Consider the following 27,143-nt stretch of genomic DNA (forward strand, 5'->3'; position numbering starts at 1 on the left):
ACCTGGGCTAGTGGGAGGTGCCCTTGCCCATGGCAGGGGGTGAAATGAGATGGGCTTTGAGGTCCCTTCCACTCCAAACCATTCCATGATCCCATGAATCCTCTGAGTGGGTAAGTATGACAGGGTGGAAAGCTTAATTTCTTTAGGAACAGGGGAGAACCTAAAAATACTTAATCTGACCAAAATAAAGCCATTCCTTCAAATTTTCATCAGTTTTATAATTCCTTAATAACATCTTTGAAGAGTGGAAGGAAGCCAAGTGGTGTAGAAAAAGCAGATCAGGATTCATTCACATGTCACAAGACATGTGGGCTGGGGTATCCCAGAAATCACAAGCACCAACAGAACTCCTGCAGGAACTTCAACTTAGTATTTTTATAATATTACCCGAGTATTTCTGGATGTCCATCAGACATCCTCTGCAAGTGAAAGCTGGGTCCATTCAGGGAAAACAGGAAAAATAAAATCAGGAGTATAAAAAAACTACAGTAATGTAAGAAACTTGTCAAAACCCGAAGCCAATACATGATCAAGGCACAGAAGGAGCCGAGAATTTTGTTGCTTCACAGAGACTTCCTTGAGCAGTGGAACACCCTGCTCGAGGCTGTGGAAATCCTTGGCATAGGAAACAGAACATGCTAAAAGGCTCTTCAGGCTTGAAAAACAACCATAAATTCAGGGAAGAAAAATCCAGGCACAACTCAAGCTCTGTATCAGGGAAATCAGAGACTGTCAGAAAAAAATGTATTAAAAAATCCACCTTTGGCTGATCCTGCTCTATTTTTCTCCTATTTGCTGTAGACCATGGTTGCACAGAGGAACCATGGGGCTTGTGGACACTCTTACGATTTAACAAGTAGAAATGAAAACAATTTCCTAGGTTTGAAGACTTTAGATCACCTACTTAAGGGGTGTTGTTCTATACACAAATAACTTCCCATCCATTCATAATTCCTATGTTTTAAAAACACACTTACATGGGTATCTCCATATCAGCGAATCCTCACGAACTCAAGGTTTTAGGTCCACACAATTACCCAGTATCATCACTATGATCCCATTCTCACCAAATAGCTTCCAAAACTTGTGTGAAGCTAAAAGGAATTGGCCCAGATCCCTAAGTTCAAGCCAGAGTTACACAACAAATACTATGGTGGCGTTTGATTTAATAAAGAAATCCCTTTTAATAAAGGCATTTAATCAAACTTTGATAAGCTTAAGGTAGGTTTACTCACCCGCACTTCCAAGTTGTTTATAAAATCTGTATTCTAAATGAAGCTGTGGTGCCCGGGATTTAATTGGTTCCTAGAACAGAAATAAATAAATTGGTTAAAATCAGTTTGACTAAAAGAAGTTCTGTCCTATACTTGAAGATTTGTGCATAATTAAAACACACAAGATTGAAATTCTAACAAGAGACTTCACCAGTACATGTCATTTAAATAAGAAGAGAACAAAAAGCAGTAGGATTTGCACTCTGGAGGAGAAATAACCTCCTCATTTATATACAAAGCTCACTCATTGCGGTGAAATTCAAGAATCATTCCACAAAGCTCCCGATCCTTGAAGAACAACCCTGGACATTGGCAGAGGGAAGTCAAGGCAGCAAAAGCTCAAGCCCCAGTTCACTCTGTGGGCACTGTGACTGCCCACAGCACTTTTGCTGGTCTCCAACCTGTATTTTTGAAAAATGTTGAGTCATACAGTGTGTTTTAGATCAGACCACAGTCACTCACAGCAAGCACCACAGTGGAGCCAGACAGTTGGGAAAAAGGAAGAAGTCTCTCCCTTCTTGTGGCAGGTGTCAATCAAACATCTTGAAACATTCAATAATATTCTATTTTTATCCACAAAATACAAAAAAATTAGAATGGGTAAGTCTGCAATGCACCCAAACCATCCCATTTATCAACTGTTACTCATCCGCGCTTTACATACAAGACTTAATGCCTACGATCCATCAAGGCATTAACGTGCAAGATTACAGAGGTTCTAAAAATATAAAGTTAATATGGAGAGGATTAAGAGACTGGAGTAATTACATTTGCAATAAAACTGTGCACTTGGGATAGGCATGGATGTGGGTTCACCAGCTGTCCAGGCAGCCTGAAGATAGGAGTTAATACTGGCCTCAATTTTTGTTGACCTCTAGTCTACACAGTAAGACTGATGTCCACACTGAGTGTGAACTCCACAGTCAATGCTTCTTCCTAAGTGTGGAGAAAGAATTCTGTACAGGAATTCAGGCAATTTGACTTGCAGCCAAGCTGTTCCTCATCAGCTCAAGTAATCCCATCCATTTTTCAGTAAGGGAACAAATGCTCCCAGGTTACTTCTCAATCATAGAATCATTGAAAAGGTCTCCAAGGCCACAAAATTCCCTATGTTTTAAAGCTCCAGAAGACAAATATGACCAAATATTCAGCAAACAATGTGAAAAAAATATTCTGGAGGAAAAACTGAACCTGGACGGAAGGCAAATACAAAGCAACACACAAACAAGTTTGTTATACAAGTCACATTAAATTAATTGTTGCTGGTGGCTTGAGTCTACAGACACCTGCAGAGCACAGGGATTCAGGGCAATAGGAACTCAGCATGTTCAGGGAGTAGTTTATTCATCCAAACATGTAAAGGGGAAGGATTGATGTAGAAGGACATGATGTTGCAAGTGACAAAATCAGGGGAAGCAGCCCTGAGCCACTTCTGCATCAGGAGCTGCTGGAGCCAGAGCTCTGGACACTTGCCAGAGTCATGGCAGCTTCCGAGAAGATCATACCAGCACAGATGGTTGTCCTGTAGGCCAAGGGCTTAGGGATGATGGCAGATTTTGTGTTTGTAGTAAAAAAACCTGAATTGCTACTGCCTAATGGAGAAAATCCGCAGCTCGAACCAACTGCGTCATCATTGCTGAGAGGGATGGCCTGGTACTCGTGTTCTGACTGCAGCTGGATGGCACCAGACTGGCTTCTCCCAGGGAAGAAATTCCTACTGTGGACAATGCAGCTTTGACAACCCTCAGAAGAAGAAACCAGATGCCCCTGACCAAGCAAGTCAGCTGAAGAGCAGTACCAGGAGCTACATGGTGACACCACACAAATCAACACAAGGACCAAGCTCCACTACCAGCAGTTTTCCAAGGTGTAGTGTCAGTCCCAAAAAGAAACCACGAGGCATTAGCATGGAATTTCACAGCACTTTCTGATGGGTTCTTGGTATCCATTGCACAATTCCCTCATTTCCCAGTTCTAACGTTGGGATAGAAGGCAGGAACAGCTGAGACAGCAGGGCTGCAGTGACAGAAGACCATCTCACAGTTTGAAGGGCTTGGAGCAGTGCTTTGACTCAGTCCAACAATGAAGATAAAAGAAAATGCTGTCTATAAGTACATCTTACTTATGCTATTGCACCACTAATCCAGAAATTATTTGAAGGATAAAGAAAACAGCAGTTAAGTCTGCATATAAGAGAAGTGTATTTGCTGCTGAGGAGGCTGAGTCATTCTTATTCCTGCAGAATTTTGTCTAAGATTAGGAGACCAAGAAACCTCCATTTCTCCTACTGTTCCCTCCTTAAACTTCTCCAAAACAGAGCACATATATGGACACCTGGATGGTCATCAGATGGCAATTCCAGCCCCTCACACAAGAAGGACCTGAGATTTTTAAGCCTGGATCACAACAGGGCAAATGAAACTGGAGAGTGTTGCAGAGTAACTGCAACAAAAATAGTAAGGAAAAAAAATAGTAAGAAAAAACGAAGAAAGAATGCAACCAGAAAAACGGGTCAGATGGAGGCAGCCATGAGGCAATGCCATTGAGTCTTGCCATATGGAAAAGCTTCAGGTTACTGAGAGGTGTCACTGCAGCCACTTTTTCCGAGAGAAAAAAGCACCCTTTGCACTAGCACAACTGTGTTTTACCTTATGGTTACCAATGCGACAACTTTGTGGGATTATCTTTGGAAGCAAATTAGAAGAATTAAGAAACTGCCTCAATAAAACACCTTGTCAGGGTACATAGCACATTTCCTAGGGTCTAAAAGCAACAATTCTTTCTGATGTGCATCCATATCAAGGGCATCTCCTACGGAGCCAGGCTGGAAGAGCTGGGGATGCTCACCTGGAGAAGGATCCAGACCTTAGAGCCTCTTCCAGTGCCTGAAGGGGCTCCAGGAGAGCTGGAGAAGGACTTCGAACAAGGGCCTGGAGGGACAGGACAAGGGGGAATGGTTTCCCACTGCCAGAGGGCAGGGTTAGACGGCATATTGGGAAGAAATCCTTCTCTGTGACAGTGTGAGACCCTGGTACAGCTGTCCAGAGCATCTGTGGCTGCCCCATCTCTGGAAGAGTCCAAAGCCAGGTTAGATGGGGCTTTGAGCAACCTGGGACAGTGGGAGGTGTCCTCGGTGTTTCACCATGGCAGGGGGTGGAATGAGATGAACTTTAAGATCCCTTCCAGGAAACCCAAACACCTCTGGGATACTATGTTCCTGAATTCTTCCGCAGGCATTTATTTATTTAGTTTAGGGAACATCTTCTGACATTTGCCAACAGGTGTGAAAACAAGTCCCTCCTGCAAAGCTGCAATTATTTTTCATCTACTACACATCATAAGGGAAATGCCAGAGATATGAATCTGAGGCACTCAAACGTGATCAAAATTAATGCACCAAGTCCATCCTGATTTTCTGTCAGCACAGTGATTCTTGTCATTTTGCCAGATAGCATCAACTGGGCAATCTGGGGGGTTTGCTGCAGTATCAAATTAGCACCACAACTTTAACTTCAGATTTTATGGTTTGGATTATGTTTAAAGAGCGTTTGCATGAGAACTCAGCACATCAGGTGAAGACATTGAAACTGAAAACCCCAAAGGACTAAGGGAAAGTCTGAGTTTACAGACAGGAAAAGTTAAGGCCTAAACACAAACTACTAGGCTCTGAGTTTATTAATATGGAAGAGCTGCAAGTTAGGGAGTTCCCCATCCCCCAGATTCCACAGATGATGAGACTGTATCTTCTCTGCAACCCAAGGCAGCCAGAGGAAAGATTCGCCTTCACCAAAGTGGATCTTGTTTTGCCTGTTGCATCTCCAGTCTTTCAGTATCACACCAGACCCAACCGTGCTCTGCTCCCCCAGGGAATTTCAAAGGAACACTGTCCTGCCTCTTGACTCCAAAAACACAGACCACAGGCTGCACAGTGCCATACTCCTAACCAAACATTCTGACAACTGGAGAATTCATGGAGTCCTGAACAGAAAGGCTTGAGCCATGGAGCAGTAGGAGGCGGCAAACCCACCACCAGTGCCCTTCACTGGGACCTGGGCAGAGGAACAAAGCTCTCACTGCTCTAAGACAGCTACAGATCCTTTAGGTACCAGAAACCTTCAGCAAGTGGAAGGATGGCTTTTTTTCTCCTGCTTTTAGTGCTTGTAAGAACTTACCTTAGTTTTAACAAGTCATTCCCAGCCGAGGGTGAGAGCAGCACTGAGCCCAGATTGAAAAACATGCTTTTGGTGTGAATTTTTAACAAGAAACACAAGTCATTTAAAGACACCTGAAGCTACTACTTACCAGTTTGATCGCTACATATTCATTGGTGTAGAGATTTTTACCTGCAAAGGGAGGAGAAAAAAATCTTTTAGTTCCACATTCAACACTTGCAGCTGGAGGCACAATGAGAAATAGTGACACTGATGCCAAAGGACTGTTTTCCCAATTCTCCCTGAAGCTCCTGCCTTTAACAAAGTGCAAGCCTGAAAATAATCAAAATAATGAACAGTTTGCAGCAGTTTAGCAGGGCAGGCAAATAACACCTTCCACTCAGCACAAGGTAATTGTATTTGATGGCAGCAGTTTCACTCCATGCATATGTTGAAGGAGGTATCCCAGACACACTAGGCTTCATTATCCACAATGCCAAAAAAGTCTTGGGAACAAAAACTGAAGAGTCAGAGTGTCAATGCTTTTAGAATGTCTTGGATCTGCTGGACACTGAACAATTTCATCCTGGGATGTACAGGGAGTTTCACTAGATTGATCATGCTCTGGCAAGGAGCGTGAGATGAACACAACCAGTCAAGCTCAAATCCAGCTCCTGGTGCACCAAACCAGAGCTGGGACCCATGTGTGTTACAGCTGGAGGGTAATTTTCCTCCAGGAGCCTGTCTGGTGTTTGAAGCAAGACCTGGGCCTCCTCAGTGAACTGAGGCAGTGATGCACAGCTCCGTGTCACAGAGCATCTCTCCCTGTGCTCTGACACTGCCAGTTATCGTATCACTCAACGTCCTCTGTTTCCTCTGCCAGGGAATTTGAGCAATCACTCCCCCTCCACCCGGCTCATGCCTGACAGCAAACTCTCCTGGAAGACATACCACAGAGAAGGATGCTTGGGCAGTGCCTGGACCCCCATCTGTCCCACCATCCTGACACCCTCCTGACCTCCTCTAGTCCCACTGTCCCTTTGGAGGAAGGAAGCCCCCACCACAAAAGCTTCCTGTGGATTTATTCAGGGTAATGTTCACCTTTGTCATCAGTGTGACAGCACAAGTCATGCTTTTACTGAGCAACTCCAAAATTCAGGAGCAATCCAGGATGGAAGTTATCAGGGCTTATTTGTAGCATCAGCTTTGCTCAGCTCTCTTACTCATTTTCCAATTCCTGTAATGGATATTGATGCTTGGACAGCCCAGCTCTTGAGAAAGCCCAGGACAGGGAGTGACATCACTCAGAGCAGGCAGGAGCTGGAGCAGCTCTTCCATATCCACGTGGCAGCATAAAAAAACATGCCATGTACTCCTCAGGACAGGATACAACAGCATAGGGAGACTCAATAAAATTTAAGACATTATGAACATGGGAGAAGACACACAGTCATCTTTAAATCCTGAAATATCAGGGGAAATTTAGTTTACTCTATAACAGCTTCATGTTTTCTGCATTTAAATTCTCCTGATGCTTTCCCAACTGTATCACTCAGGGTACTTGTGGCCTCTAAATCTGTGACTGGGTATTCCCAGGCCCAGTCTGCACCAAGCAGATCATTTTAACATCCCTCAGGAATAGAAGACATCATAGCTCCAATCTGTTTAGGTACCTGGTGATGCTCTTTAACACAGGACAGGTATGAGGTTAAATATGCTCAGAGGGGGTGTCTTCTGCCAGCAGAGCTGAAAGCTGAGCCCCAGCATTAACCCCTGACACACAGGGGGTGGTTTCCATGTACTTCTTTCAATCTTTTAGAAAAAGACATAATATTATGCCCGGACTAAGGGTATAATATTATGTCTACCTACTACCCTAACTAAGGGTAGAAAGGAAATTTTGCAGTTTCATCAGGAACCCACCAACACCAGAAAGTATTGAAAGAGCTCACAGGCCAAATCCATGGAAAAGCAGGTGGTAGATAAACCCCTGCATCCTCTGAGACAGACCAGGGCTCCAGCCAACAGCTGGGGGGAGAAGATGTGAGGACATTAGGGAAGGAAATCTAAGTAGACTTGGATTATCTGCTCTGCATTAGCTACCAGCAAATAAACCCCATCAGCAGCTCCAGTTTTATCTTGCTCCCTGAAACTGCCTCTTCCCCTCCTTGGATGAAAATCCCAGAATGGTTTGGTTGGAAGGGCCCTTAAAGCCCATCTCATTCCACCCCTGCCATGGGCAGGGACACCTACCACTAGACCAGTGACACTAGACCATCTTTGACTGATGGCAAAGACGATTAACTTCTCATATCCCAAAGGGAAAGAGCATGGAGTCTGTATTCCCAGGGTCAGTGCGGTTCCATACTCAAAGTATCACTGTGAAAAGCAGTTCTGAGAACGTCCTGAGTGTGTTGCTGCTTCCTGGGCATGGTGGCCTCCAGCCTTGGGGTTTTCACCAGCCAAAATCAATAGTAATAAAGTAAAATATTAGTACCTGGTAGACCCCGGGCAGCTTGGAAAGAGGAAATTGCCTCCCCCAGCTCTGAGGGACTAAGCTTGCCCTTACAGAGGGAAAAGCTTTTTGGAAAGACAAGAACTGTGCCACTGTAAGTGTGATCTCAGGGAGGTTTTGTAAACTCTGATGAAAGAATATGTGGGATCTCAGTCTAAAAACAGAACAAGACTTCCCCCAAAACACTGAGCTGACCAGGGAAATCCATGGGATCTCTGTGTGCAGAGGGGAAGAAAGTGGAATATTTTCCCTTATGTGTCACAGCCCAGACTGAGCTGCAGGAAAACTCCCAGGTAACAGAACCATCCTTGGAAATAAATGCCCTGGGATAACAAGTGGCCAAGAGCTTAGAAAACTTAATTTTGCCATTGGAATATGGAGATTTGGCCTTACAAATCTGGGTCAACATAGTGACTGGAGTGTTTTAAACATCCCAGCCTGGTGGAGCTCAGCCAAGGGAGTTGATTTCCTTTTGGCTTAAAGAAAGAGCAAGGAAAGCCCCATCCAGCCTGGCCTTGAACACTTCCAGGGATGGGGCAGCCACAGCTGCTCTGGGAAACCTGTGCCAGGGCCTCCCCACCTTCACAGGGAAGGTTTTCTTCCCAATATTCCATTCTGGCAGTGGAAAGCCAATCCCACTTGTCCTGTCCCTCCAGGCCCTCGTCCCTAATCCCTCTCCAGCTCTCCTGGAGCCCCTTCAGGCACTGGCAGGGGCTTCAAAATCTCAGTGGAGCCTTCTTTTGAAGGTGAACACCCCCAACTCTCCCAGTCTGGCTCCAGAGCTGAGGGGCTCCAGCCCTCAGAGCATCTCCATGGCCTCCTCTGGGCTTGTTCCAGCAGCTCCACATCCTTCTGCTGGGGACCCCAGAGCTGGAGGCGGCTCTGCAGGTGGGGTCTCACCTGAGTGGGGCAGAGGGACAGAATCCTCCTCTCCCTCGCTGCCCACACTGAGGGAACAGCTCAGGACATGGTGGAGACGCTCAGTTTGAGTACACCAAGGCACAGAAGCTCCAGCCCAAATCCCTGAGGAAGTCGGATGCTTTGAAGAGCAAAATAAAACCCCAAGGAGGGAGGCAAAAAAAAAAGAAGCCCAAAATGATCCATCTCCAAAGTGATGCACCTAAACAGAGACCAGATCATCGGGTACTTCGGACATGCCTGATTTGCTGTCCCAGTAACAGCTCCTGGTGTAGGTGCTTCCCAAGATCTACTCCTGCCATGCCCTCCACATCTAACATTATTCCAGTCAAATCATGACTTTTTATTTTGGAATTACGGCCTCGTATCAGATGTTATTATCACCTTTACTTGTTTTGAAGCAGAGTTCCTGGCTTCAAACTGCAGTCTGGGAGGTATCTGGGTGACTCTCACTTTTTGGAGCACCTTCCCACTTCCAATGGAACTGCTCTGACCCGGCAACCTACAAAGAAGCAGCTTTTCTGCTGGGATGGTGACTTCAATGCTTCCCTGAGGAGCCTGTTCCAATGCCCAGGCCACCCTTTCAATGAGGAAATTTTTTCCTAATATCCAGCCTGACACCCTCCCTGCCCCAGGTACAACTTGTGGCCATTTCTCCTGTCCTATCAAATATTACGTTTTGGGCTTCCCATCTCAGCTCCTTGAAGGCTGGAATCCAAATGTGCTGCTCCCACATGCTCCAAAAAAGTCATATCCTTGGGTGATCTGTATTTTCAGGAAGAAAGATCAACCCTGAGCAGCGAGTTGGATATATACAGCAAACAGCTTCATTAGGTAAGTGCCATCTCCTCCCTGAAGACGCAAACAAGAGCAGCTTAAACTGAAAACACAGCACCTCAAAAGAGAGAAAATTTTCAGGGAATTGAAAAAGCCTGTTTTCCCTTTGACTTTGTTCTGCCTGTGATTGGTGCTTAACAGCTCTGAAACCACATTAAAAATAGGCAAAAAGCAGAGGGCACATCATTCATCTTCGCAGGACAAAACTGTTATCAGAGACTTGTGTGCTCAGATTTCAGCTGCTGCTTCTCCTTCCCCCCAGCGATAATTACCATGGGCTGTGCAAGAGAAATAGCTGCTATTTGAGCAAACAGGAGCTCTTAAAGTGAAAGTGACTGGCAAAAAGCAAGAGAAAAAAAAAAAAAAAGTAATACAGCTTCTGTAAGAACCTTACAAGAAATGGTTGCTATCAGTACATGTGGTTCATTGCCTAAAATTTTGTAGTATTGCAAACTAGCATTAACAATACATGTATTATTAAAAAAAAGAAGCACTCAATTAGCAGGTGTTGCAATTTAAAACTGAATTTCTCTGTAAATTGACTTTTTCAGAAGGCAAATCTCTTCTGTAAAGTCCATGCCATGAAACTGTACACAAGCCACAAACCCAATACCACTAAAATTTTGAGAAATGTGAAGAATAATCCTGGAAACAGCAGCTGCCTCCCCACAGTGTGGAGAGCAGGGGCAGGGGGGTTCTGCCCCTCTGCCCCCTCAGGTGAGACTCCACCTGCAGAGCTGCTTCCAGCCCAGGGTCCAACAGCAGCAGGACAGGGAGCTGCCAGAACAAGTCCAGGGGAGGCCACAGAGATGCTCTGAGGGCTGGAGCCCCTCTGCTCTGGAGCCAGGCTGGGAGAGCTGGGGGTGCTCACCTGGAGAGGAGAAGGCTCTAGGGAGACCTCAGAGCCCCTGGCAGGGCCTGAAGGGGCTCCAGAAGAGCTGGAGAGGGGCTGGGGACAAGGGCCTGGAGGGACAAGACAAGGGGGAATGGCTTTACCAGCGGGCAGGGTTAGATGGAATATTGGGAAGAAATTTTTCCCTGTGAGGGTGCGGAGGCCCTGGCACAGGTTTCCCAGAGCAGCTGCAGCTGTCCCATCCCTGGAAGTGTCCAAGGCCAGGCTGGATGGGGCTTGGAGCAACTTGGGAAAGTGGGCAGTGCCCCTGCCCATGACAGGGGTGGGATGGGATGAGCTTTAACGTGGACTTCAACCCAAACCACTTTGTGATTCTGTGATTTGGACACTAGCTGAATAAATTCAAGAGCCATATAACCAGAGGGATTCACTACAGCTGCTAAACCTCAGAGCAGAGCTTGGATTGCAAAGCAATTCAACATCTCTCTGGGGATCCTGAAATCATTACATTTGCTGTTGGGGGGGCTTTGAGAATCCAATAGAGCAATTCATGTTATGTCACTGTAAGGATCCAAATTTATCTTTAGCTGCCAATTATACTCATGTGCAGGAAGGTGGGAGTTTACACCGTTGCCCTTGGTTTCTCTCCACCTTAGGAGTGTTATCTCTGCTCGGGTGAATCAATAAAACTTCTCTGATGCAATTCTGAAACCAAAATACGCATTTACTGAGACACACCAGAAGTGAGTTGGTTGATCTTCAGCCCGTGGAACAGCAGCACACGTATTGATGCAATAACCCAGCCTCAGAAATCACAAAGATTCATTTAAGATGACAGATTCTGAGCAGGAATCTACCAAGACACTATCAGTAATATTATGACCCTTGAGTTATGTCAGGCAACACCAGCTGCTTCCCCCACCTCATTTAAACCACAACCATTGTTTTTTTAGGATGACTTAAGAGGCCAGTGCCCTGCTCTGCACTGGTCTCTTAAGTAGTCCTAAACAAACAATGCATCAGTGGAACCATCTGTTTTGGGCAACCAGCTGCAAGACGTGGTTAGGAAACCAACAGACCATGAACAAATGTTGGGCTGCCAGGCCGGCTGAGGGAGCCAGATGGGCCACCCGGCACATCCTGCTCCTCCCAGCAAGTCCAACACACGGACAGAGCACAGAGAGTAATGGGGCTGAAATTAGGGCAGTGAGGTTAGAGAAGGACATGGAATTGAGTCTGAGAGCTGGGAAAGAGTCTCACCCATCCCTTTAAATGGCCGTTCTAGCTTATAAACAAAAAATTGAGAGCAAAATATAGCAATTCACAGTTAAGATTTTTTTTCACCTTAGGCAAGACATTCAGCACTGTGAACAGTCGTCATTTGTTGGGATTGTTCAAAGTTTGCATCTTTGACCTCTCCAGTGTATTCCCTTTGACTTCATGCAAATCAAAATCACGCTAAGAGTTACATCTTCTGAGTCAGAAGCTTCAGATAAGGCAGCTCAACACTTGGGAAACAAGACAGTGCACGCATTTCTCGAGCCAGGGTAAGTTTTTATGTATTTATATTCCAATGGTGAAAGGCTAATTTGCATAATGCAGGCCACTAAAACGCTTGCTTCTTACCTAGTCTGAGTTCTCCAAAGTTCCCACACCCAATCTTCTTGCCCACTCTGAAGTTGGGTCCCACCATAAGAACGCCGGAGGATGTTGACGAGCTTGGCCGAGAACCGTGCCCACTCCTTCCCGGCATTCCTTTCGTTGTCCGCTGCCTTTCATCCTTATCCCTATTAGGATGGTCCATGATCTTAGTGAAATACCTCTGCCAGCAAGCTGGCAGAAAGGAGTTGGAGTACACACTCTTCCTAGAACAGAAATTTATATCCAAAAGTATCTGTGTTGGAGTTCAAGAGAGTCATGGAAACTCATGGAGTTCTTTTGGCACCAGATCCAGTTTCCTAATGCATCTTGATAATGTACCAGAGGGCCGACTGCGTTCTTGAGAATTCAATAAAGGCAGGTTGCTTTTGGTTTCTTACCTGGGGAAAAGAAGAGATACATGAAATAAAACCCATTATTTTAAAACACCAGGTGAGAAAGGTAAAACAGGGCCAATGTCCAGAACTTTCCTGGCCTCAAGGAATTTAACAGCTATATGAAAACTTTATCATTTTCTTAACAACCTTCTGATAAAAAGCCCTGATGTCATGAAGACATGTAAGTGTTGCCCATCCACTGTTGCTACTTGTCCCATTCTTGGTAGTGTCTCAGGCCAGGTTGGATGGGGCTTGGAGCAACCTGTTTAGTGGAAAGTGTCCCTGCCCACGGCTGTGGGTGGATCCAGCTGAGCTTTAAGGTCCCTTCCAACCCAAACCAGTCTGTAATTCCATGATTCCACTAGAGTTATCAGGACTGAACCACATGCAGTAACCAAAGCCATTCCAACTATACCAGCATGTCAGATGGACACTGAGAGGAAACCACATCCCACCTTTAAAGCCCCTGTGAAGTGTAGGTTTGGTTTTTCCTCACTTCATGCATTGATCAAGTACTACAGAAAAGCCAGACAAAAAATATAAAGGGACCAATGAAAGGTGCCAAGAGAACAAAATTTTGTAGCACTCTTCAATAAAATTCTCCTTGCTTTTACCTCTTGAAGTTGATCTAGATTACCCTGAATAACCTAAATTGGAAGGGATTCACAAGGATCACTGAAGTCCAACTTCAAATCGACCTCAGATATATTTGCTAATTCAAACTGCTGTTCTACAGAAATGACCAAAATGAGGAGCCAAAGCACAATTAATTATTTTTTAAAAGCTGATATCTCAGTCAAAAAGGGACAAAACATAGATGCTTCTCAACCCTTGCAGGCCAAATGGTTCTTCTGTGCTCAGGAACAAGACCAAAGGAGACTGGCAAGATCTGCAAGGACAGTCCAGAGGTAGCAGTGTGGTGGTTGAGCTTCCCCTCACTTCCCAAGAAATCAGCATGATAAAGGGAAAGGTTGCAGGATGCCTTGTCTGCACAGGTGCTGCATCAGCAGATGGTATAAGGCACTCTTGGTGTGCAGTTCTCAAGCAAGAATTATAATAAATACATCTGGAACTACCCCCCATATCCCAGGATATAAAGGCACTGGATTGTAGCCCTTACAGGAACATTGCTGCATTCGGATTTTCCAGATGTGAATAGAACAGTTCCTGTATAATTTTACCAACAAGGTTTGTGTCCTACTTCCAGTGCCTCACAATCACAGAAGTGCTTAATGAAACCACCCAACCAAGAGTCCGGTGGAAGGACACCCAGAAGCACAACCATGTAAACAAGGGCTCAGCAGTTACTTTACTCAGGCAACTGGCTCAGTTCTCCTGCAGCAATACCTCTGTAGAGGGCTTGGCAATGGTTCCTTCTGTTAATTTTGCCATTAAATCATTAAGCTTGTAAAAGACCTCCATGATGATTGAGTCCAACCATTAACCTGGCATTGGCCCATCCAGTGATGATCCTCTCGTCCACCAGAGGATGAAGCTAAGCTACCTACTTCTAGTTATCCAAAAATAAAAGACAAGGATCATCACCCATCCACACAGAACAGAAGCATAAGCCCTTCTGAAATCTGACTATGCTTTCCCTGGCCTCCAGCTGTGGAACACTTCTGTTTCTGGAGACTTTTCATTTGACCTAAAGCACCTGGATAGAAGGCAGAAGTCACTCGTGATGGATCCACAAAATTCAGGGAGCTACCAGTTGGAAATTCCAGGTTTTGAGTATTTATAGAATCCCAAAATGGTTTGGCTGGAAGGGACCTTAAAGTCCATCTCATTTCATTTCACCCTCTGCCATGAGCAGGGAAGCCTTCCACTAACCCAGGCTGCTCCAAGCCCCATCCAACATGGCCTTGGACACTTTCAGGGATGGGGCAGCCACAGCTCTGGGCAACTTGTGCCAGGGCCTCTCCACCCTCACAGGGAACAATTTCTCCCTAATATTCAATCTAAACACATCCTTTCAGCTTAAAGCCCTCTTGCTCTACCACTTCTCGCTCTTGTAACAAGTCCCTGCTCAGCCTGCCCGAATGTCCGACCCCTTTAGGTACTGGAATTCTCCACGTCACTTGGGACAGTTGTGGATCCCTGCAGAAAATGTCACACAGCATGTCTGCAGCATATCCGGGAGGTCTGACAATCACTGGGTCACCTGAGAACCTCCACATCTCGGCCACACCACCAGTTTGGCCATAAACCAAAGTGACAAGCTCCCAACATGCTCCCAAGCAAGGTGTGAAACACCATTTGCGATTCAGCACCTCTGGACTAGACAAAAGAGCTGGAGATGTTAATGTACAAGAAATTATTTAGCATAACCAAGCTTTACTCGCCCCTCAAATTAATTTCAGATTTAATACTAGAACTGAATATGGATAAGCAGGAAGCATCTGTTACCGGTGAACTGGCTGAACTGGTTTTTCATCACAGACATCCCCACATACTCTCAGCTGCTGTGCTTGGCACAGACACAGCAGAGTTGTTTTTGCCCTGTGAAACCAGTCAGCGAGAGCAGTGATGAGGCTCTATCAGATATCAGAAAATCACTTTGACTGGACCCCACCCCAGGCTGTCCTGGGAGGAGAGACTGGCTTCAAAACAAATAGCATGAAAAAAAATCATCAGTAAAACTATGGAGTTTTTACTGCTGAACTCAAACCAAACGTGAGAATGACTTCTAGTAGTAAGTGGATTTACTCACACAGGTCTTTCTGATAAAATTCTGGAGAAATAAAACTGAAGCATGGGAAGTTTTGGTCTATCTGTCTATTTGGTCTAACTCTGCTATGGCAAGAGAAGTAGACACAGAACATTCCAGCCAAATGTTGTACTCCCACTTAAGCTATCATCTTCCATGTAATACAACATATGGGTCTGGCACACGGGGACATGGCTTAGTGATGGGCTGGGCAGTGCAGGGAGAATGGCTGGACACAGTGATCTCACAGGGCTTTTCCCACCTAAATGATTCCCTGATTGTGGAATGTTCCTAGGGTTGGGTCACTAAGCAAGATGAGCAGGACACAGGAATTCTATGAGTAAAAAACCAGTAACACTTTGGAAAACACACTCAAACCCACCAAAGCCAGAGAAGAATTTTTTTCCCCTGGAGACCAAAGTCATCTTTTTAATCAAGATTGAATAATTTATGACCAAGAACTACCTACAGCCTCAGAAATGGAAACAGAAAGAAATCTCCAGCAAGAGCACAAACCCTGCTCAGTTTATACCTTGCTCAGCACATCTCAGATGGGACAAGCAACCCCATCATCCTCAGGCAAATTAAGCACAAGTCCCACCATACATTTTCTGGCTCACAAAGTAAGATGTTAATGGTTATGAGCTCCTGTGCCTCCGTCCTTCCCCCGCTCCCCATCTGGATCAGGTCTCCCTGGGGAGAAGGATGGAAAGGTCACGCCTGACAGTCTGTAAACACTAACCATCCTCTCTCAGCTGAAAGGCTCCGGCAAACAGGAATTCAGAGCAGCAAGAGCTAAGTGAACCATGCCTCTCAGAAGCTCTTTATCACAGCCAAGCCGAGGAGCAGAGCCCAGCTGCCGGCACACCAGATCACACAGAGATCTTACACCATCATTGCCACCTATTAAAAGTGTCAGTAGTAAATATGGCATTAAATATGGCCTTTGAGGACCAGCAGAGCAGTCGGCTTTGGAGGGGAAGTGGCAGAAGAATGAAGACCAGACTCTCAGTCACATTAATATTTAAAGGCAGTTCAGAACACCAGGATGACTTCCTGTCATGATTCAAACTTTTTTATAATGATTTCTTCCTACCTTTCCACCCACTCAGCAAGATTGCTTCTCAAAGTTACTTCCATTTGAACGGAGCTGCATGAAGATATTTCCCTAATGGTGAATCAGCCCAGTTCCAGGATTGGTTTCACTACAATACAAAGACACAGGAACAGGTATTTAATGAAAGACACAGGCTTGAAAGGAAATTACTTGCAGCACAGTTGGCTAAGTAAAGAACAACAGCGCTGCATCCTACATGCCTCCAAACACTTAGACCCAAATCTATGTCACAACCTCTCCTCCACTGATAAACCCACAGCACTACCGCTAGAAACCAGCATCCAGGTGGTGTTAAATCATGGAATGGTTTAGGTTGGAAGGGACCTTAAAGCTCTTCTTGTTTCCACCCCATGGGCAGGGACACCTTCCACCAGACCAGGTTGCTCCAAGCCTGGTCCAACCTGAACTGGAACAATTCCAGGCAGCCCTGGAAGGCAGCTGCTGTTTGTCTTGATATAAACAACCCAGTGTAAAGGAGCGTTTAATAAATGGCACAGAGACACTGCTCACAGCCACACAATTTTTTAGGGGAGCCCTTCAGATGTAGGAAAGGATATTGCAAATGAGAGGTTGGTGTAAAGAAGCCAAAGCCATCCTTGTTCCCCCTTTGCAAAGGGAAAGCTCACTTCCCTTGAACTCAAAACTTTGACCCCTTTGAGTTATTCTGGAGACCCCTCCATGATAGGAGCAAGTTTTGTCAAAGTCTTGGTTTGTGGCACAATTTCAGAAATCTGTCCAAACTGAAGTAAGCCAATGAACGTCCCCTTCAAATTGAAGCAAGCAGGCCTGGTCCAGGTCTGTGAGTGGTTTTGATCCCTGAAGGAGTCACTACATGCCAGAATTAAAACTGCAAATGCCTGGTGGATGAAACAACACCCTAAAAAGCAGGAAATCAGTCCCATAATTCTTTTTAAAATCTTTTAAGAAGAGATGTCGAAGAAATCCCCATTTAGTGTTGGGATGGGTGAACTCACCCTGCTCTCTACAGACACAGGACCACAATTCCTCAAAGCAGCTCCAAGATCATTGCTTTAGGACAAGGCATATGCCTTCCCACTGGGTTTTCCAACATCCACCCCACGTGTCTGTGTAAATACGTCTGGTAAGTCTCCTGATGCGGAGAGCACTTTCCAGACAAGATCTGCTGCTTCCCACGTGACTTCAAAAACGAGAAAATCTTCCAGGGCTCTCAACTGACTTGTTATAAACCCATAGATATGAGCTCACCAGCTTACACTCTCACACTCTGTAAAAAGTAGAGCCTTCAGCAGCAGAAAACTTCACTGGCTTTGCCACAGATTGGAACAAAGAGCTCACCCTCCGGAAAAGAGAGAGCAGCCAAGATGCAGGTAAGGAGAAACATTTTGAAACCAGGACATACATGATGTGTTTGCTCATGTTTTGAGCATCTACTAACTCATTTTATGACCTCACACTCCTAAGTTTAGAGGATCAAGCTGGCTTTGCATGCTCTGCCTCACTGTGTGCATTAAGAGCTTCCAAGGTGTTAATGTGCTGCCTTTATTAAAGTACAATTAGTAAAGCCTTCGTTCCAAGTTCTGCTCTCTTCTGCATGGACACACATCTCCACAGGCTTCACAACCCTTAAAGCTTTCTCATCCCCCTGCCTTTATCTCCCCACTTCCATGACATTTCATTTCTTATCCTGCTTCTGTCCTTCCAGCTGGCCACAACAAAATTTTCTTCTTCTGCAGCCATCCCGTTACTTACTCCTGGCAAAGTCATTGTTCTAATAATGAGAAAATAAGAGTTTTCAGATTTTCCCTGCTCCTGAGGAGACAAATGAACAGATCACCAAATATCCTATCTTAGAATCACAGAATCCGTAAGGTTGGAAAGGCCTTCTAAGGCCATCAAGTCCAACCATTAACTGAGCACTGCCAAGGCCACCACTTAACAATGTCCCCAAGTGCCACATCCACACATATTTTGAACACTTTCAGAGATGATGACTCCATCATGGCACTGGGCAGCCTGTTCCAATCTTTGACAACCCTCTCTATGAAGAACTTTTCCCCAAGATACAAAGGAACCCTCAGCTGGCACAGCTTGAGGCTGTTTCCTCTTGTCCTGTTGTTTGTTCCCTGGGAGCAGAACCTGATCCCCACCTCCCTGGCTGCCCTTTCCTGTCAGAGAGTTGTGTAGAGTCAGAAGGTCTCCCTTGAGCCTCCTCTACTTCAGCATGAGCCCCCCCCAGCTCCTTCAGTTGCTCCTGGTGCTCCAGCCCCTTCCCCAGCTCAGTTCCCTTCCCTGGACACCCTCCAGCCCCTTACTGTCTTTCTTGCTGTAAGAGGTCCAAAACTGACCCCAGGATTCCAGGTGTGGCCTCAGCAGTGCCCAGTACAGGAGTCAATCCTTACCCTGGTCCTGCTGGTCACACTATTGCTGACACAAGCCAGAACACTGCTGGTTTTTTGACCACCTGGGCACACCTGGGCTCATGTTGACCATTACAGGTCCTTTCCCACCAGGCAGCCTCCCAGACACCAACTCCAAGCCTGGAGTGTTCCATGGGGTTGTTGTGACTTAAGTGCTGGACCTGGCATGCGGCCCTATTGACACCGCTGCCCTTGTCCCATGGATCCAGCCTGTCCAGATCCCTCTGCAGAGCCTTCCTGCCCTTCTGCAGGTCCACACTCTTGGTGTTACCTGGAAGAGGGCCCTGCTCTGGCGCTTGGCTATTACCCAAGCCAAGGAAGGGAAGATGGAAGGTCAAATACTTTCCCCACTCAGACATGAGAAATATCCTTTTTGGGTTTGTTTTTTTTTTGCCTTTTCATCGTCCACTCAAGAGCTTTCTGGTTACTTCGAGGATCTTCCACCGGATGTATTCCAACTCCCCTGCTGTACCACAGCAGCTCCTCTACACAGAAATCAGCAGTTATCTGTGCTTCCCCAGTCAGCACTACACTGACCTGGTTTCAGTGTCCTCGATGTTGTGCAAAACAACAGAAAAACTGAAAAAGTAGGTCAAAATTCTCTATTGCAATTTACAGCTGGGAACAGCAGTGACAAAGCTGGCTGCCAACTACAGCAAGCAGGTGCACATCACGTCCGATGCCCCTCACTTGGGAGATTCTCCCCAACCTTGGAGGCTGCAGGTGCCTTTTAAACATTACAAATTGCTTCTGTTGAATCACTTGACCCAACAATTTAATCTTCAGCTTGTGCAGTTAGTTTTGTACAGTGCTTCACAGGCTGAAAATAAGGAGACACACAAACAATATTTAAGTCTATATTGTTGGGAAGGGAGAAAGATGGACAACTGCAGATCACTACACTCATTCATTACCCATGAATGGCCCAGGACTGTCAAATTTGCACCCTCCAATTACAGTTTTTACAAACAAGGATGAATCCAAACAAAATTGTGCCTTTTTCCATCTGAGTGAAGTGAACTTCCAAGAGCTCTTTTCCTTGAAGACCTTATGAACATGCTAAAACACATTAATTGAATAATCCCCAACTAAATACATTGGCAAGTTAGTTTTCCAAGTGATCTCAGTTGATCGTTTTACAGAGAATGATCCAAGCACCCATTCTCTAAGTTCATTCCTGAACTTTGCTCCCAATCTCCTCTACGGAAGCTCAGCACGAAAGGCAGGAATGTTTGGAAGGGAAAAACTAATTTAGCTGGAAATTTAGTTCTTCCACATGAGCAGAGTCAAAAAAAAAGCAGAGTCAAAACAAAGCACAGAGCATTTTCTAGGGAAGTGGTTTGTGAGATCAATTCACTGACTTCTCTCTCCCAACTGAGTCCCAGCCAAACATGCGCCAGCAGACAGGGATTCCTATAGATGTAAAAAGGACTAGAGACCATAATCTGTCAGAAAAGGAGGGGTAGTGCTGTTTATGAAGAGGTAGATTATACTGGAACAGTTAAAGGAACACTTGAATGCAGGAATAAAATGAAAAAATCCCCTCATGAAACCTGAGCTCTACATATTTTCGGGGTTTTTGTAGGCTGGGCAGAGAAAAAGCTGAAGTGCAACTGCCAGATCAGGACCCCTGTACCTTCTGAGGCTTCAGCAGACATCAGACTCACATCCCTCTGTAGAAATCCCATCCGAGTGTCAACGCCTGGCTGTGAGCAGCACATTCCTGTGATCCATGCAGGTGCTCAGTCCATACAGCCCACCAGCCTCAGGGCTGCATTCCCTGCATCTCGGGAGTCCTGCATCCTGCTGCCCCTGCCTGGAGGGGGCCCTCACACCGACAGCACTTTTGGGATCTATTTCCTGACAGTACAGCTTTATAGTCCAGTGTTTAGAATCACTAAGGAAAAGACTTCCAAGATCATCAAATCATATCTTTGAATAGCTTCTTAAAGAGCCGGGTGGTCAGGATACCATCTCTGCTCTCAAAACAGACTGTGTAAGGCCACATAAGATCAGGTTTCAGCAGAAATATGTATTTATGGGGATGCTACAGAAGACATGAGGAAAAACCTGCCAGCAGCAAAAGCTCTACAACAGACTCTTCAGAAGTTCTCTCCTCTGATATCCAGGCATCATAAACCTGTAGGTTATTTTTTCCTCTTAAAATACCAGGTTGTTTAACAGCAAAAGGAGAGGTGCAGATGTGCCTATACCATCCCCTTCCTTCCAGGCAATGGATTTGAAGAAGAAAAGGGCAAAGATGACTTCTAGACAACCATGCACAACCATCATCCAGGAATAACCCACAACACGTGGATTCAGGTGCATCCACGTGGTTGATGGATGTAGTTTGCAGTTAACTGTATCAAAGTCCTCTACAAGACCACCATGGGAGCTTAGGCTCTGGAGCAGCCTTGGATCACTGGCAGCAACATCACTTTTACAGATGTACAGCCTAATTTAACACAGATGCACCTCAACCATCTAGGACTGTTTTATCTGCGCTCTGTCTGGCAAGGAAAAGCAGTGCAGAGGATAAACTGCGGGCAGGCTCAGACAGCATGAAAAGACTGGTGAACTTGGCAGACAAACACAACTTCCCCCGTCCCCAAAAACCTTGGTAGTCTCGAAACTATGAAGTGCTTTCTTCTGCTTCAGAAAGGAATGTAAGTAACAAGTTTAGAGCCAAGGCAGCTTTCACAGTGTGTGTGGGATGGGGTGGGGAAAAGCCTCCCACCAGAAGAAAAGTCCTTGTGAAGTTGCGGAGATGGGTCAAAGAAAACTGAAGACACCTTGATGGCAAAGGCGGGTAGAAGCTACACTAGTGGAACCCAGCTCTGGATAACAGGGAGCCCGGAGGTGCTGAGAGCCTTTTGGCCCAGTCCCAAGGTGAATCCAGCACACAACAGGTATGGGTTTCCCCTATGGAAGAAAACATTCCTGTCGAGTGCCATCCAGTATCCATAAAAAAGTGTCAGAACAGAACAGCAGCGAGGTGGGGTTCAGATGCAGGTCTTTGAATTCCAGCTTAAGAAAGCTCCAGGTCCCCAGGCTCGGCTTGTGGTTACCTGATGGGAACAGGTTATCTCCTTCCTCTCTGTCCCACCAATACCTAGAGCACTTCCAAAAACTGAGGACAAACAAACAGAACACTTTCTTTGTTGCCTCAGCTCAAAATGACACCAAACTTCTGCTAAGTCTCATACCAGCTCCTAAAATGATCTTGAGACACCACTGGTCAGATTCCTGGTGCTCAGCATTTTTACCTGATGGTTCAGGAGACAGGAAAATGTCTGGACTCTCACAGCACAGGTGTAAGGGCTCTGTCCGTTGTGAAGTGTCCACCACAGAGCAGCAAAGCCTTGGAGAAAATTCCACTTCCATGCAACAGGAACGAAGTACCTAATTCAGTGAGATGATTTAGTCACCGAGGGCCAAACGCACCACAAATTGGGCATGATTCAGCCTGGCTCAGGTGTGTCCTGCAGGGATGAACAGCAGTCCAGGCCAAAGCTCATGTGGCTGTAAGAGATTGCATCCATGTCCCTCTGTGATTCCAAGTGTGACCCTACAGTAACTCAACCAGCTGTTCTTCACCACCACACAGCCTCATATGAAGAGAGGACGAAAAGATAAGAAGGGAACATGCCCAAGAACAGTGGAGTGGGTAGAAGTCTCAAGTACACTCTGTTCAGCTGAACTTTAAGACCTGGCCTGGCAGGCAAAGGCCAAATGTCCCACAGCAAATGGAGAAGAGAACTCTGCCAAGTCTGCGTCACTCCATCCCACAGACTCTTGACGGTGCCCAATAGATTTCATTCAAGGCTGCTCACCACTAAACACTCCTTGTAAGAGCTGGGTAATAAACTGGAAACATGGTGATGTAAGAACTGGAACAGCAGCACTTCTTAAAAAAATAGTAATGGTGATACCAACAGGAGAGAGATAGAGTGTATTTAAGGGAAAACACAAGAAAACCTGATAGTCCATGATTTAATGTACATGTTTTTTCCTTTTAATGCCTGAGCTTTTACCTTCCCCTTTCGTGAAGATGCTGCCTTTTCCAGCAGTCATAGAGAGAGGAGCGGATTATGCTGTCTCTTCATGTAATGAGACATTTGGCAGGAATTTGACTGACATCACCTACTTATTTTGTTTGCAACTAAACCATATCTTGAAGAGGAAACTATGTACCTGAGACCTACATAGGGAGAGAAATCTGCCCCAGCCATTAATGGGCTCCTTTTTTGGAGGTGAATTGCTGTCAGACAGGGGTGACTAACCATTCACCTGCTTAGGAGGCTTAGAGCACAAGAGAGATGGAAAGGTAAGAACCACAACCCCTAAGTAATAAATTCTGGTAATTTGGGCTTAATAAAAACAGTGCTTCAGCCTGAGCAACCCAGTGCTGTTGCCAGCACCTTGATTCCTTCCCACCTCTGTTTTGGGAGAGGAATGTTTTTATTGGGATAGATAAGGTCCATTAAAACTGGCAGAGTTTGATATTTAAGGCGCTGTTACACTCAAAGCCTGAAACCTTCTGCAGCAATTTGTCTCCCCTTCTCAGTATGGCATTATAAAAACTCCATTATGCCAACACTGCAGCCCCAAAAGAAATTGTCCCACCCCAAAACCCACCTACCCCACAGGGCAGCATCCTCATGGCACATAAAGAGCCATAATTTCCTTTGTCTCTGAGATGTAAGACTCCCTAAATTGCCCAGATCTCCCAACTCTGCGTCCTGATGAAGCAGTTCAGCTGTCAGAAGGATCTGGATTACCTATGCGACTGAAAGGTGCTAGGAATTACATCCAGACCAAGCAAAATACCTGCTGGAGAAGCACGATCCCCTTGCAGGCAGGCCAAAAGATGTTTAGATCCTGTCTCTTGCCTTTTAAATTTTCATTTCTTATACTTTATTCTTTATTTATTTCTAAACGAAGCAAAGGTCACTCTGTTTGCTGGCAGTTGAGCTGCCTCCTCCCTAGTGCAAGGTCCACTCTTGGTTACTGGTCTAATTCTGTGCTGGTGGCTACACCTACACAAACACCATCAGCTCCATAAAACTCTGCACTTCCTCAGTAGGGCAATTAGGCACCACAATCCCAAAATACACAGTCAGACAGTTGCGTTTGTTCACAGAAAGCAAATGTTTGTGCCGAGTTCCTTCCTCAATCTGGCAAGGAAGTGGCCCGTGGTACCTCCCCACAGGGGGAAGCCAAGCAGGAGCCACCAACACTTCAAGAGCAGCCACACGGCTTTAAAAAAATCATAATACTTGAAGGTTTGTGCTGTTGGTTGGTTTTCTGGGTTTTTTCTTCCTCAAATTTGAAGTTGTCAGCTCCTCAAAGTTCTTCACATACTGGATGGGTATTTTAGCTCCTTCCAGGTGTATTAGGAAGCACCATCCCACACCTCTCATTTTTCTACCTGTGCTTTCACAGGTGCAGCTTCTTTGTAAAATGAAGCCAAGATGAGGTCTATGTGCTCCAGGTGGAAATGGTGTCTCTGCAGTGGCATTCCTGTAAGGCAATTCTGCACACCAGAACAGGTCTGGGTGGCATGTGCAGCACCAGAGATGGCAACAAACACACTCTGGTTTCTCGCAGTGACAGTCTGGAGAAGTTTCAGAGGTGTCTTCTGCCAGTATCCATCCAGTTCTCACATAAGCATCACCAAGGTCGTCGAATTTCCCCCCTCAATCTCACAGTAAAGGGACAAATTTAAATTTGTGAAGGATCAGCCTGGTTGAAACATCACCATCCCTTCCTGGCTCTTCTGAACACAGGTTGGCAGACAGGGTGGTCAGACATCACCTGCCTTTGCACCGGGTGATGGACAATGTGCCCATGAGAGTGTTAATGCCTATAAAGACATCTGCAACCCCCAAAATCCCTGCATACCAAGAAAAATACCATGGAGCTGTGGTAGGGGTGGGTTAGGTTGGATACTAGGAAAAAATTCTTTGCTCAGAGGGTCGTGGGGCACTGAACAGGCTCCCCAGGGAATAGTCTTGGCCCCAAGGCTGCTACAACTCAAGGAGTGTTTGGACAAGGCTCTCAGGGACTTGGGCTGTACTGTGCAGGGCCAGGTGTTGGACTTGATGATCCCTGTGGGTCCCTTCCAACTCAGGATATTCCATAAGCTGTGATTTTTCAAGTCACAAGCAATAACTCCAAAGCCATATCCAGCTTCCACGGCACATTTATTTTCATTATTAAGCCAGATATTTGGAAATGCTGCTGTGTTAAGGTCATGGCAGTGGATTTAATTCATGTCAGCTTCTGCCACTGACACTGCTAACCCTTTACGTGCATCTCAGCACTGTGACACCACCTCATGCTTATCTGACAGGTCAATCAAAGGCACTTCAACAGTGGGTGAACACCTGAGCTCTTTTTCTGAGGTCACCTTGCTGTTTTGGTTACATCTACTACAATTTGAGCCAGAGGAGCATTACCACTGGAGCTACTCAATGCCCTAAAGGAGGGATACTGGATTACCAACCCACAGCACATCCAGTGAGGGCAAGTGGCAGGAACAGGCAGCGCTGACACAAACGCTCAAGCTCATGATGCATCCGATGGAGCAATGTCAGCTCGAGGAAGCAGCCTGTAAACCAGCCGGGAAATAAGCTGAAGGGATGGTTCCATTTCAGAGAGGTAATTTTACATGACAACTCTTCCTGCTTCTCTCCTTTCCCTCTTGTTAAGGACTTTACACAGTTCACGGCCTGGCTCTGTTTGCTCTAAACTCCAGACGTGCCCATGTAAAGGGAATATTGTGCCAAAACAAACAAATCTTCCACCCACTTGTAGTCCAGCAATCCATTAGGAAGAAAAGACAAGGCACACACCACTAAAACTATAAATACCTGCTGGTATGGACAAGAGGGAAGGCTTGTGGTTAACAAAAAGAAGGATTTTGCTGCATTCCTCAAGGCATTAGACTTATGTGTTGACACTCCTGTTTCACAAGTTTCTAACCCTTTCCTGTGTTTATAGACCGGTTTGGGTTGGAAGCTCAGCTCGTTCCACCCCCTGCCATGGGCAGGGACACTTCCCACTATCCCAGGTTGCTCCAAGCCCTGTCCCACCTGGCCTTGGACACCTCCAGGGATGAGGCAGCCACAGATGCTCTGGGCAACCTGTGCCATGGTCTCCCCATCCTCAGAGAGAATTTCTTCCCAATATCAAATCTACCCCTGCCCTCTGGCAGTGGGAAGCCATTCTCCCTTGTCCTGTCCCTCTAGGTTCTTGTCCACAGTCATTCTCCAGCTCTCCTGGAGCCCCTTTAGGCCTCTACGGTCTCCCTGGAGCCTCCTCCAGATGAACATCCCCAGCTCTCCCAGCCTGGCTCCAGAGCAGAGAGGCTCCTTGGAGCAACTCCGTGACCTCCTCTGGACTGGCTTCAGCAGCTCCACATCCTTTCTTTGCTGGGACCCCTGTGCTGGAGTCACCTCTGCAGGTGGGATTTCACCTGAGTGGGGCAGAAGTCCCCCTGCCCTGCTGCCCAAGCTGGGGAATCACCCAGGGCACTGGGGTTTTGGGGCTGTCAGGGCTGTGCTCAATCCCTTTTCCACCCAGCCTCTGTTTGTGCTTGGGATGGCCCTGGCCCAGGGGCAGGACATTGCCCTTGGCCTTGTTGAGCTCCATGAATTTCCCACAGTCCCACTTTCCAGGTCCCTCTGCATGCCATCCCTTCCCACCAGCCTGATGACCATAACAAAGTTGGCATCAATCCCACTTAACAGAGAATTCAAAGACCCTGAATTTCTCCACCATTATGATAAAGTCATGGGAGACCTATCCACACATACTCCCTCTGTGAGGAAAACAATGAAGCACCAGCTCAGCTGTGCAGCATAACACAAAGGAATCCACATGGGAGTGGAGTCACTCATACCTGTTCCCAGAAAAAGCTTCAGAACTTGGGCATTATTAGATACTGGATTATCCAAAAACTGAAACCGCATTTCCTAAGACACCGTTGAATTCACTTAGTCCAGCAGCAGAAGCTATAGGAATGTGTGCAGCTCCATGAAACTGCATTTCCCATCCTAGAATGACTTAATAATGATTAGTGACACTGCGGAGAGAAGCCTAAAGGTTCCTCAAGAACCAAAACTGTGATACAGCAACAATTTGGTGCAAAGAGATTAGAAAACATCTTATGGATTCCTGGGATTAGCAGTGAGAGAAACCGAAGCCAATACCCTGCAAGAAAACACCGAACAAGGAGTGATAATCAGAGGAAGTCTCTGGAGCTGGAAAGTGTTTATTCTACCTCTCACACTCATCTGGACTTCCGAGTTAAGTTTATCTTTTAAAAC

At 46.0% G+C, this 27,143-nt stretch overlaps 1 protein-coding gene across 3 annotated transcripts in view; it reads right to left on the reverse strand.

Moving 5' to 3' along the window:
• The window catches only part of CSNK1G1 (casein kinase 1 gamma 1), a 102,983-nt gene that overhangs the window by 47,115 nt on the left and 28,725 nt on the right, over positions 1–27,143 (reverse strand). For 2 of the 3 annotated variants that reach the window (XM_066196676.1, XM_066196678.1), the window contains exons 2-5: positions 16,391–16,499; positions 12,175–12,587; positions 5,577–5,617; positions 1,236–1,305 (exon numbers count right to left, since the gene is read on the reverse strand). In XM_066196676.1, the coding sequence (XP_066052773.1) occupies positions 1,236–1,305; positions 5,577–5,617; positions 12,175–12,352 (289 nt within the window). In that variant the 5' untranslated portion in view covers positions 12,353–12,587; positions 16,391–16,499. The remainder of the gene's footprint in view (positions 1–1,235; positions 1,306–5,576; positions 5,618–12,174; positions 12,588–16,390; positions 16,500–27,143) is intronic. The other variant, XM_066196677.1, reaches the window with a different exon arrangement.

This window comes from Chamaea fasciata, unplaced genomic scaffold (assembly GCF_029207755.1).
Source record: "Chamaea fasciata isolate MVZ Bird 193981 ecotype frontalis unplaced genomic scaffold, bChaFas1.0.hap1 SCAF_14, whole genome shotgun sequence".
In the NCBI taxonomy this organism is placed as follows: domain Eukaryota; kingdom Metazoa; phylum Chordata; class Aves; order Passeriformes; family Sylviidae; genus Chamaea; species Chamaea fasciata.